At 40.7% G+C, this 12,921-nt stretch overlaps 1 protein-coding gene across 3 annotated transcripts; it reads left to right on the top strand.

The window, feature by feature from the left end:
• Positions 1–2,622: 2,622 nt before the first annotated feature.
• pitx2 (paired-like homeodomain 2) lies at positions 2,623–12,464 on the top strand. 3 transcript variants are annotated; one of them, XM_034092306.2, is made up of 4 exons: positions 2,623–3,123; positions 5,626–5,695; positions 9,996–10,192; positions 11,038–12,464. In XM_034092306.2, exons 2-4 carry the CDS (start codon positions 5,650–5,652, stop codon positions 11,587–11,589), a joined length of 795 nt encoding a protein of 264 aa, XP_033948197.1. In that variant the 5' UTR covers positions 2,623–3,123; positions 5,626–5,649; the 3' UTR covers positions 11,590–12,464. The 3 variants fall into 3 exon arrangements, with proteins under 3 accessions (XP_033948197.1, XP_033948196.1, XP_033948198.1); XM_034092305.2 differs by lacking the exons at positions 2,623–3,123; positions 5,626–5,695 and adding an exon at positions 9,079–9,518; XM_034092307.2 differs by lacking the exons at positions 2,623–3,123; positions 5,626–5,695 and adding an exon at positions 9,525–9,591.
• Positions 12,465–12,921: the final 457 nt, after the last annotated feature.

Here is a 12,921-nt window from a genome sequence, read left to right as displayed (position 1 = left end):
CCACAATAAAACTACATTCCAAGCCATTACTATATTTCTAACGTATTAGCAATACATAAACTGATTTGTTTAAAGATTTGTGGCTTTGGAAACACCAATTCCACTCCAAATTGTATTACATGGCCACAGAGTGTTGGCCAGACAGAACACTAGGCGACAATCGTATGTGGTTTGAGGCTTCAACTGAAGGAAAAAAAGAAAAAGGCTGCATGGTTTCTCAGTGAAAGAGCGGCCCTGAATAATGGAACCACTTCACATTTGCATTGCTCAAGCTGCCCATGTGCATCGACATGACAGGACGTGTGTAATGCACTGGGAAAAAGGTTAAGATTCATAACTAATGACAGCCTATAGAAATTCATTTGAATGTCAGGGTATGAGGGGGAAAATCTGAGACATGCTCATTTAAATAATTTTGTTTCTGTCTGATTTCATTGATTCCTAATTGCATAAAAAAGAACTTATACTACTAGGCCCTAATTTCACAATGATACTAATGAGTTGAGCCATATTAAAAATATTAAAATGTCTCAAAACAGTCATCACTCATGGAGATATACGGCTTTATTCTGCAGAGAATGCATTCCAGGTTATAGTGAGGAATACGTGTTTTATATTTAGTTGCTTAAACTATTAGATATGTTCGGCCTAACAGATCTTGGCCTGAGGAATAATATGCATAAGATGATCTGAAGTTTGAAGGGGTGAATCAATCAGAGAAAATTATTAGCAAAAAAAGCTCATTCATTCTTGATTAAAAAAGTTCTCACAAAGTGTTAGATTGTGTATGTGTGTTGTTGTTGTTGTTGTTGTTGTTGTTGGAGTTGTTGTTATTGTTGTTGGAAGGCAATCTATCACCTCTCCTCTTTAAAGTGGACTCTTGATTTCGTGCTGATCGTCACTGAAAACAGCAAAGAGTGTTTTAAAGTATTCTCCAGTGCAGCAGGGGGGAAAGTTGAAATGTCCAACTGTCCTGATGTGCTCGTTAAGAGGCAGGAAAGAGCACGAGCCGAGCAGGTCACCCCGTTTCTCACATCACAGCCCCATCAGAAATTCTTTCAAGTGTCCTTCTGCGTCGCCAAAGATGACAACGGAGAATCGATAAGCGCTTGAAATGAAAAGAAGCCGCCGGTTTGCCCCCGAGGCGAAAGATTTCATACCCGCCAGCCTTCTCTGAACTTCAGGCATTCCTCTGCACCTTTCTGCGTGAGAAAGAGGAGGCTCTTGACGGATTTTTTTTTCTTTGTATAAGAAGGTAAGAGGAGAATACAGCCGAAGCATCACGCCTCTCCAGACGCCGCTCAGCCTCCTTTCATCCCGGGAAGGCGGGGCTGTGTGAACATATGCATGGTGCAGGGTGGATGTTTTCTGCACGGGCTAAGGGGGTCGTTTACTTGCGTTGTGTTTGCGTGTGCACATGTTTGTGTGCCGTATCACAACATCTAATATGAGGAGACACGGGTCAGAAATTGAAGCACTAAGCGAGCTGTTTTGGCAAATGATATGACATTTTTATTTATTTGTTCCTATATTGGTTTGCATTTGACCCAACGCTCTCTCGCTGCCTCTCTCCACACGTGTGCTTACGAAAGTGGAAAAATAATAAAATATGGCCTTAGTGGGCCTTTGTAGAGGATTGTATCCGTGCTTAAACTGATTTTATTTAATATCTGTACTCTTGACTAAATAAACCTGACCTGAGCAGCTATTAAAACATAGATTTACTTTTGTAATTCCTCCTTTATAAGTCTTTAAAAGGCAGCAGTAAGCATTTATTATATCACCACATTGTTTGGGATACAAGGATCCAAACAGTACCTAATTTAGTTCGGGGGGTGGAGGTTTGGATGATGCGCTTGCTTTGCTTCAGTGTCCCCTATTGCCTGCAAATTCCCGTGTGTACGTGCGCATTAATTACTGGTTTAATGGGAGTATGACTAAAAATGTAAAAGACGGATTAGGCGCAGGGAACGCGGGCCTACGTCCGGTCTGCTCGCCTCACTTAAAATGCGAAATGGAAAATCAGTCTGTATCCAACGAAACGGATCTATAAAGAACATTTGCATCCGAGCCAGCTGTTCACTTCATCTGCACATAAATCCGCAACACGATAGGGCTATGTCTGGCCCTGGAGGAGCCTATAATGCAGACATTTAAATACGTTTCTGTTTTACTCTCAATATCCTAAATATTGTGTTTCTAAAAATGTGTTAAATTAGTGCAAACAATATCCTAATTGAGCATTAATTGGATTCTAATTTGCTGATTACATAATAGCCTGCCTAAGAATCCGTAGCTGTGACTTTAAATAGAGCATCTCTTTAAATTGACTGCCAGTAAGTGGTTAGTCATGAATTCGTGTTTATGAAGGTTGTTTATTTTGCGCACGCTGAGTTTAGATAATAAACATTTGAGTTGCTTGTTGCAAATTGCGGGTTGGGTTGAGGTAGATTGAAGCATTATATGTGTTGCATGCCTGCACCTCACATGGTGTAATGTTACAGTAAACGCAGCGGGGAGGGCTGACAGGAATATCAGTGTTTTGTTTATTTGTCTTTAACATGCGTGTGCTTTTTAAAGATGCCATCCGGAATTTTTGTTTGATTGTTGTTGAAAGTTGAGAAGCTCCAAGTTTGCCCTCTGCTAGACTACACAGGCGCATACATACACAAACACACCCCTTTAAAAAGGCACACACACACGCGGGGTCCCTCTGAGCTCAAAAGAAGGAGGAAAAAAATGCGCCACTGGAGCGTCTTTCAAGGGGGGAAAAGTTAAGGAAGACAGAAGAGGACGAACCAAGGGGAGACTCGGATGAAAGCACCTCCTTCGCTATTTCTACTCGCACCGTAAATAGATGGTTATTTATGCGCATAAATGAAACTATCCTAAAAGGTAGCACTGCGTCTTTTTTTGGATAACATAGCGGGGAGCCACATCCACGCCAGACTCACAATTCCGGACAGAAACTTAGATTTAAGCTATACTGGACGTTGAAGTTTCCTGTATTTTCGCTATAAACACAATTCCTGGTGTCCGAGTGTGTTTGGACGGTGGAATTATCTCCATATAGAATACAACGCCGACGGCTGGGACAGACAACCCCACCGGTGTCTACAACTGGTAAGTGCAGCAGAGGAGGAGCAGAGGCACTAGCCTACAATAAATAAAACTGAGTTGTGAGTTAATTCAAGTGAATGGATTTGTTCCACTTCGTGTTGTGCCTGCTCGGCGTGTTTCTGTCGGAATTTCAAAGCCATGGCTGTAACAGAAAGCAGCATGAAGTGCTGTGAGGGCAGGGTTCGCCTTACAGGTCGCCAGATGATAATGATGTATCATTAGCGGTGATGGAGTGCGCGGAAATAAAATAAACGGAATCATGCAAAACTGTATTTATTACCGTTTGTAATATTCATAAGTAAATAAAAAAATATGAAAGAAATAGACATTTGAGCATTTCGTAAAATGGTCACGTAGTTTAATCTTCTGATTAGCAACATTGTGTATGAAATAATGTCAATTGAAAGTATATTTCGTGCCTGACTCAGTCTCAGTTCAGTTTGTTGCTCTAAAGTTATTAATAACCTGTGCGTAAATTCACGCACACATGCGTAAAAGTGTGGGTGAACCTAACAACAACTCTCCTTCACCAGCCTAAATAAAATGGTGAGTAACCCTGTTAATCGAAAGGAGTATCATGAGTTCAGATGAGTCTGACCCTCCTTTGAATTGTTTTGCATTACAGGAAGAAAAGCATTTGGGTAAAAAAGAGGCGACGTACACGGTCTCGCTTCTTTAATTAATATGGGACCATATGGTGGAGGTTAGCTTCTCCCGGTAAAGGCTGCTCTCTCATGCTGCACGGTGTTAATTTCAGAAGTAAAGCCAGTGCGAGGCAATGCCAGCTTTATGTCTGCACTGGGCCTCGTGCCACGTGAGTCACTGATTCACATCAACTATTGGTGCTGAGGTCGGTGCAGTGAGAATGAATGGAAGAACGGGATTAATAGGAGTAATTATGAAATTAACGCAGCTATTTCTTTAAAACGCTCATAGTTGTACTTCAATGTGGTAAAGTAAAAAAAACAGCACTAAATTATTGTGTTATTATTATAAAAGTTGTAGGCCTCAATTCTATTAAAATCTGTGTTAAGGCATTAAGTATATTTGCCCCATATGCGTTTTTAAACAAGCAACATATGATTTTTTACTAACATGTAAATGCATTTCATAATATAGACAACTCTTTTTTTTCTTTGTTAAATGGTAAGTTGTACAGTATGTACTTGTTAACGAAATACATGCCTTTAATTTCAAATCTGCAAAAATAAGAGATACGTGAAATACATAGGGAATGTAATGCAATGTAGAAAATAAGTCGATATTTTTTTACACCATTCTTTTTTTCACAGTAATAATAAAATACAGTGAAATGCATAAATAACACCGGTTGTGGTTTCAGAGGCCGCGGAGCAGCCAGCAGGCTGAAATATTGGAAGGAGCCCCTCATTAAATCTCACTGATTAGATAACACTGAGCCGCGTGCAATAACCTTACACCTTACAGGCTGACCCCCACTATTTCATTTTGCAGAAGGGATGTAGAGGATGGATGAGAAGAAAGGTTGTGCAGGTACACGCAGTAAAACTTAACCTCCAATATCTGCATCTTCTGAATAGGAGAAAAAAAGGCTCGCAGAGGATGTAGAGCAGGTGAAGGGAAGAGCTGAGGAAAATGGTTAACAGCATGACTGCATGCAAATTCCCCCCGAGTTGAATTATCATAAGCAAACAGTGTGAGGCTGGACTAATAAAACCCCATCTGTGTAACTTCATATCGAGGTAGTATGAGGGCTGCGATAATGAATTTTGTAATATCCCAGCGACAGACATCTCAATCAGACTGTAATCCCGTGATTTTACTGCGGAATAACTTCATTCTCCTCTGCAGGCTGCACCAAAACACAAGACCCGGCTCATGCACAACACGGAAGGTTTTATATTTTCAGACTGCACGAAAAATAAATCTGACGCCGGAAACAAATAATAATACGTAACATGCAATAAATAGGAATGTTTGACTCCTATTTTTCCTAAATCAAATAAAACAAATATTATTTGTTATCGTACACAAATGATTGCATTTACTTATTCAGAGATATTTTCTAAGTCACTTTCTGCTATATATTCTAATATTGGCAGTTATTTCCTGACTCGTGTTAATTCAACTTTACATAGGTGAATCACTGCCTCATTCCGACAAAAAAAAAAAACTTTGACATGTGAATAAGACTCACTAAAAGAAATCATCAATGAAATCCGAACTTGATGTCATTTGTAATGCATTTACCTCATTATAATGATCTTTACTGAGCCTGCTATCACACGCGTTGAATGTCTGATTTTTTTTTTATCTCCATCCATTTGAAATCTTTCCTCAAGACCACCATCACTTTTGTCTTGTAATCTGATATTTATCCTTTGAGCACACCACTATTCCTTTTAGTCTTCTGTTGACTCCAGAAAGTATTGACTGCAGAAGTAGAGTTGGATGTCAGTGACCAACACAGCGGGGTTGTTTACCAGACTTAAAGGCTAATTATGTCTCTTTTGTCTGTTCTTCCAGAAGCGGTTTCCTTAAATTGCCATAATGGACTCTCACTGCCGCAAACTGGCCACCACCTGCGCGCAAATAGGTGAGTATCTGATCCATCACCCATCACAATTCCAACAGATCGAAGTAAAAATAAAACGTGTTTGGTAATTAGTCAAATAGACCTATTATCTTTTGCATTTTACATATAAGTATTTTATTTTTGTTTATGTTATCCTATTTAGACAGCACGGTGCTGTTGATAATAATGCAGGCTAAAGGTCAACGTGTGTGTTGATTTTCACTTATTATTTACAGCTAATATATTTTTTCATCAACATCATTCTTTTTTATTTGCCTAATTCAAAAGTGGCCTAAACACGGATAAACGCTTCCTAAAACCTGAGCTGTTCTGTTTTAGTATTTGGTGAGCTAGTTTTTCGAGGTTTCTTAAAAAAACCTTACTATCTTAAATTAAAAAGGCAAAATAACGTTAATGTCTCACAAAATAATATCCCATTTTCAACCCGCAGTTCTCTAAGATGATGATGAAATGTTGTTTTATTTGGACTTTTTGTAGTGGATGTTACTAGTTTGTTCCAAAAATGATTGGTACTATTCTGGCCTCGTTTGCTTGTCGGTGTGAGAAGTTGTGTGAGTCCGTGGTGTGTGCTGTGTTAGAGGGACACCTGGTGCTAGAAAGTGGAGCTGCAGCTTCAGAGCATCATCCGATTATTTGATCAGGATGCAGCTCTGCAGCCACGTTAGTTATTGGGAAATGAATATTGTCATATGACCTCTCACTAAATGTAGTAGACCATTTAAATTAAACATGTACTTGCATTAGGCACAGGAAGGCTGTGCTTGTCCACAATGACAAACAATGTGGATTAGTATTTTTGATCATATTACTACAAATATAAAAAAGAGACTACACAAAAGCTTAAATCCCATGCTCGACAACGTCTGGGATTTATTAATTATTCTTCAATGTGGAAAGGTAAATTACATCAGGTCTTGTTAGGGTCTTAAACGAATAACCAATACGCCTCATTGCGTCTCATTTAGCCGACATTGATGGGGCTGTATGTGGCAGAGGGCAGGATGATCATAGCTCCTCGGCTGCACAATGTGAACAACCATCGATTAGGAATAATAGGATAACTAAAATAAAAACAGAATTACACGGAAGGGAGGGATGCTCACAGATAAAGACACACCAGCGCCAACTGTTTTGCTGTAATATATGCAGCGCTTGTTGGATTGACTCCGGGGAAAACTAAATGTATAATGAAAGCCCATCCGTGAGGAGGAATATACTAATGGAGGAATCTGATGTCCCCTTAATCCTATGTAAAAAGCCTTGTCGACTCCCCCTATATTGACTGAATTGCTAATTAATGGCCCTCAATGGCGGAGGCCTATTGCGCGCAGTAATCCGCAGAAGAGAGATAAAGCATTCAGAAGGTAGGAATGAAGAGGAAACCGATAATCCACTTCAAATTTAGTATTACAATACGGCGTAAAGGAAAAAAGGAGCAACACAGTGTTCGCTGCTGGGCCGAAAATAAAACAAGGAAAATATTTGTCTAGTATTGTTGTGTTTTTTATCAAACAGCCTTATTTTGAAATGTAAAATGTTTTATTTTTAGAATCAAATATATCTAATGCACAACATTATTCATAATAAAATAGCCCTGATCATATTTGAATATACAAATACTCGTTTTAAAAACACCTTTTGGTTAATTTTTAGAAACGTTGTGTATTGTTTACCTATAATGACAACACCATTGCATAATGATTATGAGTTAAAATACAAAGTATTTAGTCCTCCAAACAAGGTTACAATGCACTTTCAGACGCTTTTGGCTACCATATGTTTTAATAATGTCTCATACGGCAGAGTATACGCTTGTGTGTATGTGTATGTGTGTGTCTGTGTGTATGTTGAATTCAGTCTATGGTCTGCTGGTATTTATACATCAGAGGCTTTCACGGGATTAGCCCATAACTTCTTAACAGCGCCAAATCCAAATGTGCTGGCTGAATGGGCGTCCGCCTGGACACGTGGAGATGGGAAGTGTGTTATTGAGGAGGGTGATCAAGCAATCGTGAAATGGATTTAGAAAAAGATGAAAGATGAAAAAGGAAAAATGAAAAAGGAAAAAGTCATTTTTCATTACCAGTGGAATTGACCGCACTAATTGGCGTGGACGTGTCCTCTCTCCATCACCTGTTATGCAGCTGGCATATCTCTGTCATCCACCGGTTTTCCCTGCAAGGGTCTACGGACATGCTGTATTGTAAAGTCCCCGAAGGCCAATTTATAATTTGGGATACTGGGTTGTATAAATAAAATGTGATTGATTTGATTGATTGAATCTCCCACTTTGAAAATTAAACCCGCATGTGTTTGATGAGACGCGTTTACTTTGCCTTTACGCATTAAATCCTTGGGGAGTTATAGGTTAAAGAAATGTGCTGGCATATATACTCAAACTCATTAAAAGTCCTCCTTCAGAAATTCTTAGGCAAATGAGAGTCTTATCAGATTAGAAGAAAAAACACTACAAGAGTGCTGGCTGGGAAAGACTGAGGGGTCCAAACGCAAAGTGGGGAGAGAGATCCAGTTAAGCACCCAGATAAAGTAATCCGCCGTCAACAACCTGAGTCTGGTGGTTAACTGCGCTCCGGTGGGGTTCATTTAATGGATATTTGAACGTCAACTCTGGGGAGGGCCAGAGGATCGTCTCATTTGACAAGTAGTATGACAATGCTTTTCCTAAGTGGATATCACAGAACGTTGTGCTTTATATTCAAGTAAGATTATGAAGATTATACAGATATTCAATGCATTTGTTTGCCTTTCGGTAATACTGACACAAGTACCGTTATCTTGCTCTACATGATAACGTTTGGCATAGCACTGTTTAGACATATTTTAAACAGCGTGTATTTTGACAGGATCATTGTGCTGTGGTAGTCTGTTGTTTGATATTCAGTGTGCCTCTTTTCTTTATGCGGCTTTCAATACAATCGGCTCGGTGGCTCACTTTATCCACAAAGAGTCCCTGAGTAAACTGCAGTGACAGAGCCTGCGGCTCATCTTGGGTATCAATAGAAGTGCATCGTTTTACTGGGCCACTGGACCCATCTCATAAAATGAGGCCAAACTGTGTTATTTTCATTTTTATTTGGTCTTGGGCTGCTGCGCAACGGAGCACCGTGGGTACACCGTGCGTCCCATCTCTCTTTACATGCTTTTATTTGGAAATGAAAAATAAGCGCCAGCTCCGGCATAAACACATTGGCACACAGATCTCGTTTCTGCGAGCTCCGGTTGGTTGGGCACACCGTCATATCCACATGCGTGTGCCTGTCAGAGAGGGGGCGGGCGCAACTCGGTGACGTGGAGCTGTGGAGAGAGGCGCAGCTGAAATGAAGAGAGAGCAGTGTAGTGTATGCCTCTGGATCTAATATCACCTACCTGTCCTTGTCACTCTGATAGTCAGCCGAGGTAGCCACTGTTTACTGCGAGTATGGCAGCACTCAATGGCCTATTGTAAAGCATTTTCCAGTTTTAACAGAAAGAAGGTTTTATCTCAACCGCAAGAGGGACTGCTCTGGTGCGCGTTTTTTGGAGAACCGAACAAATTCCACAGACGGACTTTCCGCGTATCCTTGCTGTACTAGAGGGACTTACTCTGCTTTTGACAGCCAGTTTTGCGATCTTCCGCCAATGAACTCTATGAGGGATCCTTTAAACACAGACCATCACCACCTCACAGGGAATAAACTTGCCTCCACGCACCACACGGCTCTGGCGATGGCCTCTACTTTACAGCCGCTGCAGCGGTCTGTGGACTCTAAACACCGGTTAGAGGTGCACACAGTGTCGGACACGTCCAGTCCGGAGTCTGTCGGTAAGAACCGCTTGGGGGGGGGCAGATGTTTGCAGCAAGGCGCCGCAGATGTCATCTCGATATCAAACAAAAGGTGGCTCATATTTATCAATGTATAGGGAGTTTATTGTGCATGCAAAACGGGCGATTATCGCTGTCATTAGACCAACACGTAATTAGTTTTGACACTTGTCTCTGGTGTGAACAGTTCTGTGTTATCCAAAGTAAAGAGAGCTTTTGTTGTGCAACTGAAATTACCCTGGCATTAATAGATATGATCCGTGCCTATTAAATAATAATCTAACATTATGAATTCAAATAAAATAAAATGTAGCGAAGTAAAAAAACAAAACATAAAACTGTTTATAATGTGCATCAGAGCATTTCCTCCAACACTGTCATGGATTCAGGATTGTCCCCCCCCCCCCCCCCCTTTATATAGCATACAGGCCTTAATCCGCCTGACCCCGGCTAAATCAATTTACTTCCTCTTGACAGAAAAAGAAAAGAACCAAAATAAAAACGACGACTCTTCAGATGACCCAAAAAAGAAGCGGCAGCGGCGGCAGAGGACTCACTTCACCAGCCAGCAGCTGCAGGAGCTCGAGGCCACCTTCCAGCGGAATCGCTACCCGGACATGAGCACGAGGGAGGAGATAGCCGTGTGGACCAACCTCACAGAGGCTCGGGTCAGGGTGAGTACTCCCTTGGGTACAAATAAAAATAATCCGTGTGTGTAATTTCGGGTAATTTGTGCCAAGTGCCCGGTTAACCTCCCAATACGATTCCTTATTTTTAGCCACTGACACCAAACTTTACGCACGGTTGAATTTTTCTCGAAAATAATGTAGGACATAGTTTTGAGCTGGGAAACAAATAATCAGACTCTTGTTTAAATAAACTCCTGGTACGAGCTCAATTTAATTAGATTGTATATCTTTGTCCATATAATTCTAATCACATAATGCAAAATAAGCATTTTCAAATGATTTGTGTTTCTGGGCACATTTGAATCAGTTCAGTAATTTCATAATAAAATATAACATCAGCTAATTAATTGTTATTTGCCTATGTCGTGTAATTGCATGCTAAGAGGTGGTTAACAGTTAAGGTTGTTGACATTTGTCGGGGGCAGATACCAGTCGTGTTCTCCTGTTCGTGTGAAAGGGGTGCAAAGCTTGTATTTTGCGATTGTCGCCCTGGTGCTGCGTGATTAAGGTCAGAGTGTTTGCAGGCTGCAGAGGAATACACATTAGGATGTTGCAGTGAGAGCAGTGTGTATTCTGGAAGATAAACAATGAATCAAGGCAGAATTGTCTGCACAGGAAAACAAAGACATATATATTTTTTAGGATTTACAGACATATTATTTACTAATATACGCTTCGTGTAGATTTAAATTAAACACTAGCACCAACATATGTTACATGTTAGCTACATGTATAACTCATATTGGCTATTTCAATAAATATAGAGGCTAGTCAATTAAGTATTTCAAAAATATATATGTTCTAACCTTCTCTAATTTCTTTCGCTCTAGGTTTGGTTCAAGAACCGGCGAGCCAAGTGGAGGAAACGGGAAAGAAACCAACAAGCCGAGCTCTGCAAAAGCGGCTTCGGCCCGCAGTTCAATGGACTCATGCAGCCCTACGAAGACATGTACCCGAGCTACACGTACAACAACTGGGCCGCCAAGGGCCTCACGTCGGCGTCTTTATCTACCAAAAGCTTCCCTTTCTTCAACTCCATGAATGTCAACCCCCTATCCTCGCAGAACATGTTCTCGCCGCCCAACTCCATATCCTCCATGACTTCCAGCATGGTTCCTTCGGCGGTGACCGGGGTGCCGGGCTCCAGCCTCAACAGCCTGAATAACTTAAACAACCTCAGTAACCCGTCCCTCAACTCGGGGGTGCCCACGTCGGCGTGCCCCTATGCGCCTCCGACCCCCCCTTATGTGTACAGGGACACTTGTAACTCCAGCCTGGCCAGCCTGAGACTGAAAGCCAAGCAGCACTCGAGTTTTGGATACGTGCAGAATCCGGCCGCTAATCTGAGCGCCTGCCAGTACGCCGTGGACAGACCAGTCTAATACCTACCTGCACAGCAAACAATGACCCCCTTAGCAAGTCATTATAGGTGTAGTGACGCTATGAGTGTTGTTTTTCTCTAAAGGGAGTCTGGCAGTGAGATAATTGTACTTTTTACACGTGTTTCAGGACATTGATTTTTTTTGGATTGTGACTTGCATTATTCTCACTTTTTCCATCAAGTTGTTGCCACTTGTTTCTTGAACATCCCCACACTCCTTAAAGAAACAAGTGAGACTATTCCATCCGTTTATTTTTTGGGGAACGCATTAGATTTTTAGGGTGATTACAATACCTATTGGTTTGTTATGGGGGTCATTTTTTGCAGTGTGTGGGTAATCACAAACAGCCGGCCACAGGAACAAGAGACTACTACAACTACTTTTTCATTTTTCAAAAAAGGGCACTAGAAGACTGAACCACTGAAACAAGTTAAACTCCAGGTCGGAGTCAAAACTGAAACGGGAGATTTTAGGTTTATTCCCCTTTTGATGAGTCCAGGCCTGCTTCAAACTGCACCACAGTAAACAAAAGGCCTGTTTTATTCTTCATAGCTCTTCGTGAGGTTTTTTTTTCTGGTGGATTTTGGACGTTTATTGTTGACTGAAAAGGTTGTATATATATTTCAATTATCATCTCCTGTTTGTTGAAGCGAATGCGCTATAACCCTCCAGTCCTCTCCAGGTTCAATTTATCAACGCATGTGAAAAAAAAAAAAAAATCCTAAAAAGGAATCATGTTTTGCTTGCAAACAAAAAGGGAATGTACATACTAAAACGCACCAGTTGTGTGTTTCTAACATATTATAAATTTATTATTAATGTCTGTGTGAATATCGACTTAGAATAGCAATTCTGGATAAAAAAAAAAAGAAGCATCAAAATGTTCCTGGCGACAAATTATTTGTTTTTTTGCTCTGTGTATACTATCTGGTACGGAATTATGTTTGTTTTTTTTCAACATCCAAAAAAACTATTGTGTTTTATTTAATGGAAGTAAATATATTGTTCAAAAACATTCTGATGTTATTGAATCTTTGTGTTGGTAGTCTGTTAGTGGAGTGTAAAGCAATGACAGTCTGTCTATAGCCTTTCGATTATGTGAGGTGCTTGTGCGGCTAATCTATAGAGGAAAACAATAGCCGCTCCAATACACATAGCAGCGAGATGCTCCGTCAGATTAACTGCTGAATACATGTCTGCCTGCCCAGCCAAACTGGGCACTGGTGCTTGAAATAACACGGGAATCAACAAACAGGAGGGAGACCACACAATGGCGACAACAGTCCATTAGGGTTTGTTATTTCTTCCAGTGTTTGAACTCAGGAGAGATTG

This window comes from Pseudochaenichthys georgianus, chromosome 10 (genome assembly GCF_902827115.2).
Source record: "Pseudochaenichthys georgianus chromosome 10, fPseGeo1.2, whole genome shotgun sequence".
In the NCBI taxonomy this organism is placed as follows: domain Eukaryota; kingdom Metazoa; phylum Chordata; class Actinopteri; order Perciformes; family Channichthyidae; genus Pseudochaenichthys; species Pseudochaenichthys georgianus.
This window is presented reverse-complemented; position numbering and strand designations above follow the sequence as displayed.

Bases quoted from the DNA above. Each gene is read 5' to 3' on its own strand.
- pitx2 (XM_034092305.2), top strand. From the start codon at position 9,335: ATGAACTCTATGAGGGATCCTTTAAACACAGACCATCACCACCTCACA. The intron at 9,519-9,995 runs GTAAGAACCGCT...TCCTCTTGACAG, and splicing joins GTCCAGTCCGGAGTCTGTCG to AAAAAGAAAAGAACCAAAAT. The intron at 10,193-11,037 runs GTGAGTACTCCC...CTTTCGCTCTAG, and splicing joins TCACAGAGGCTCGGGTCAGG to GTTTGGTTCAAGAACCGGCG.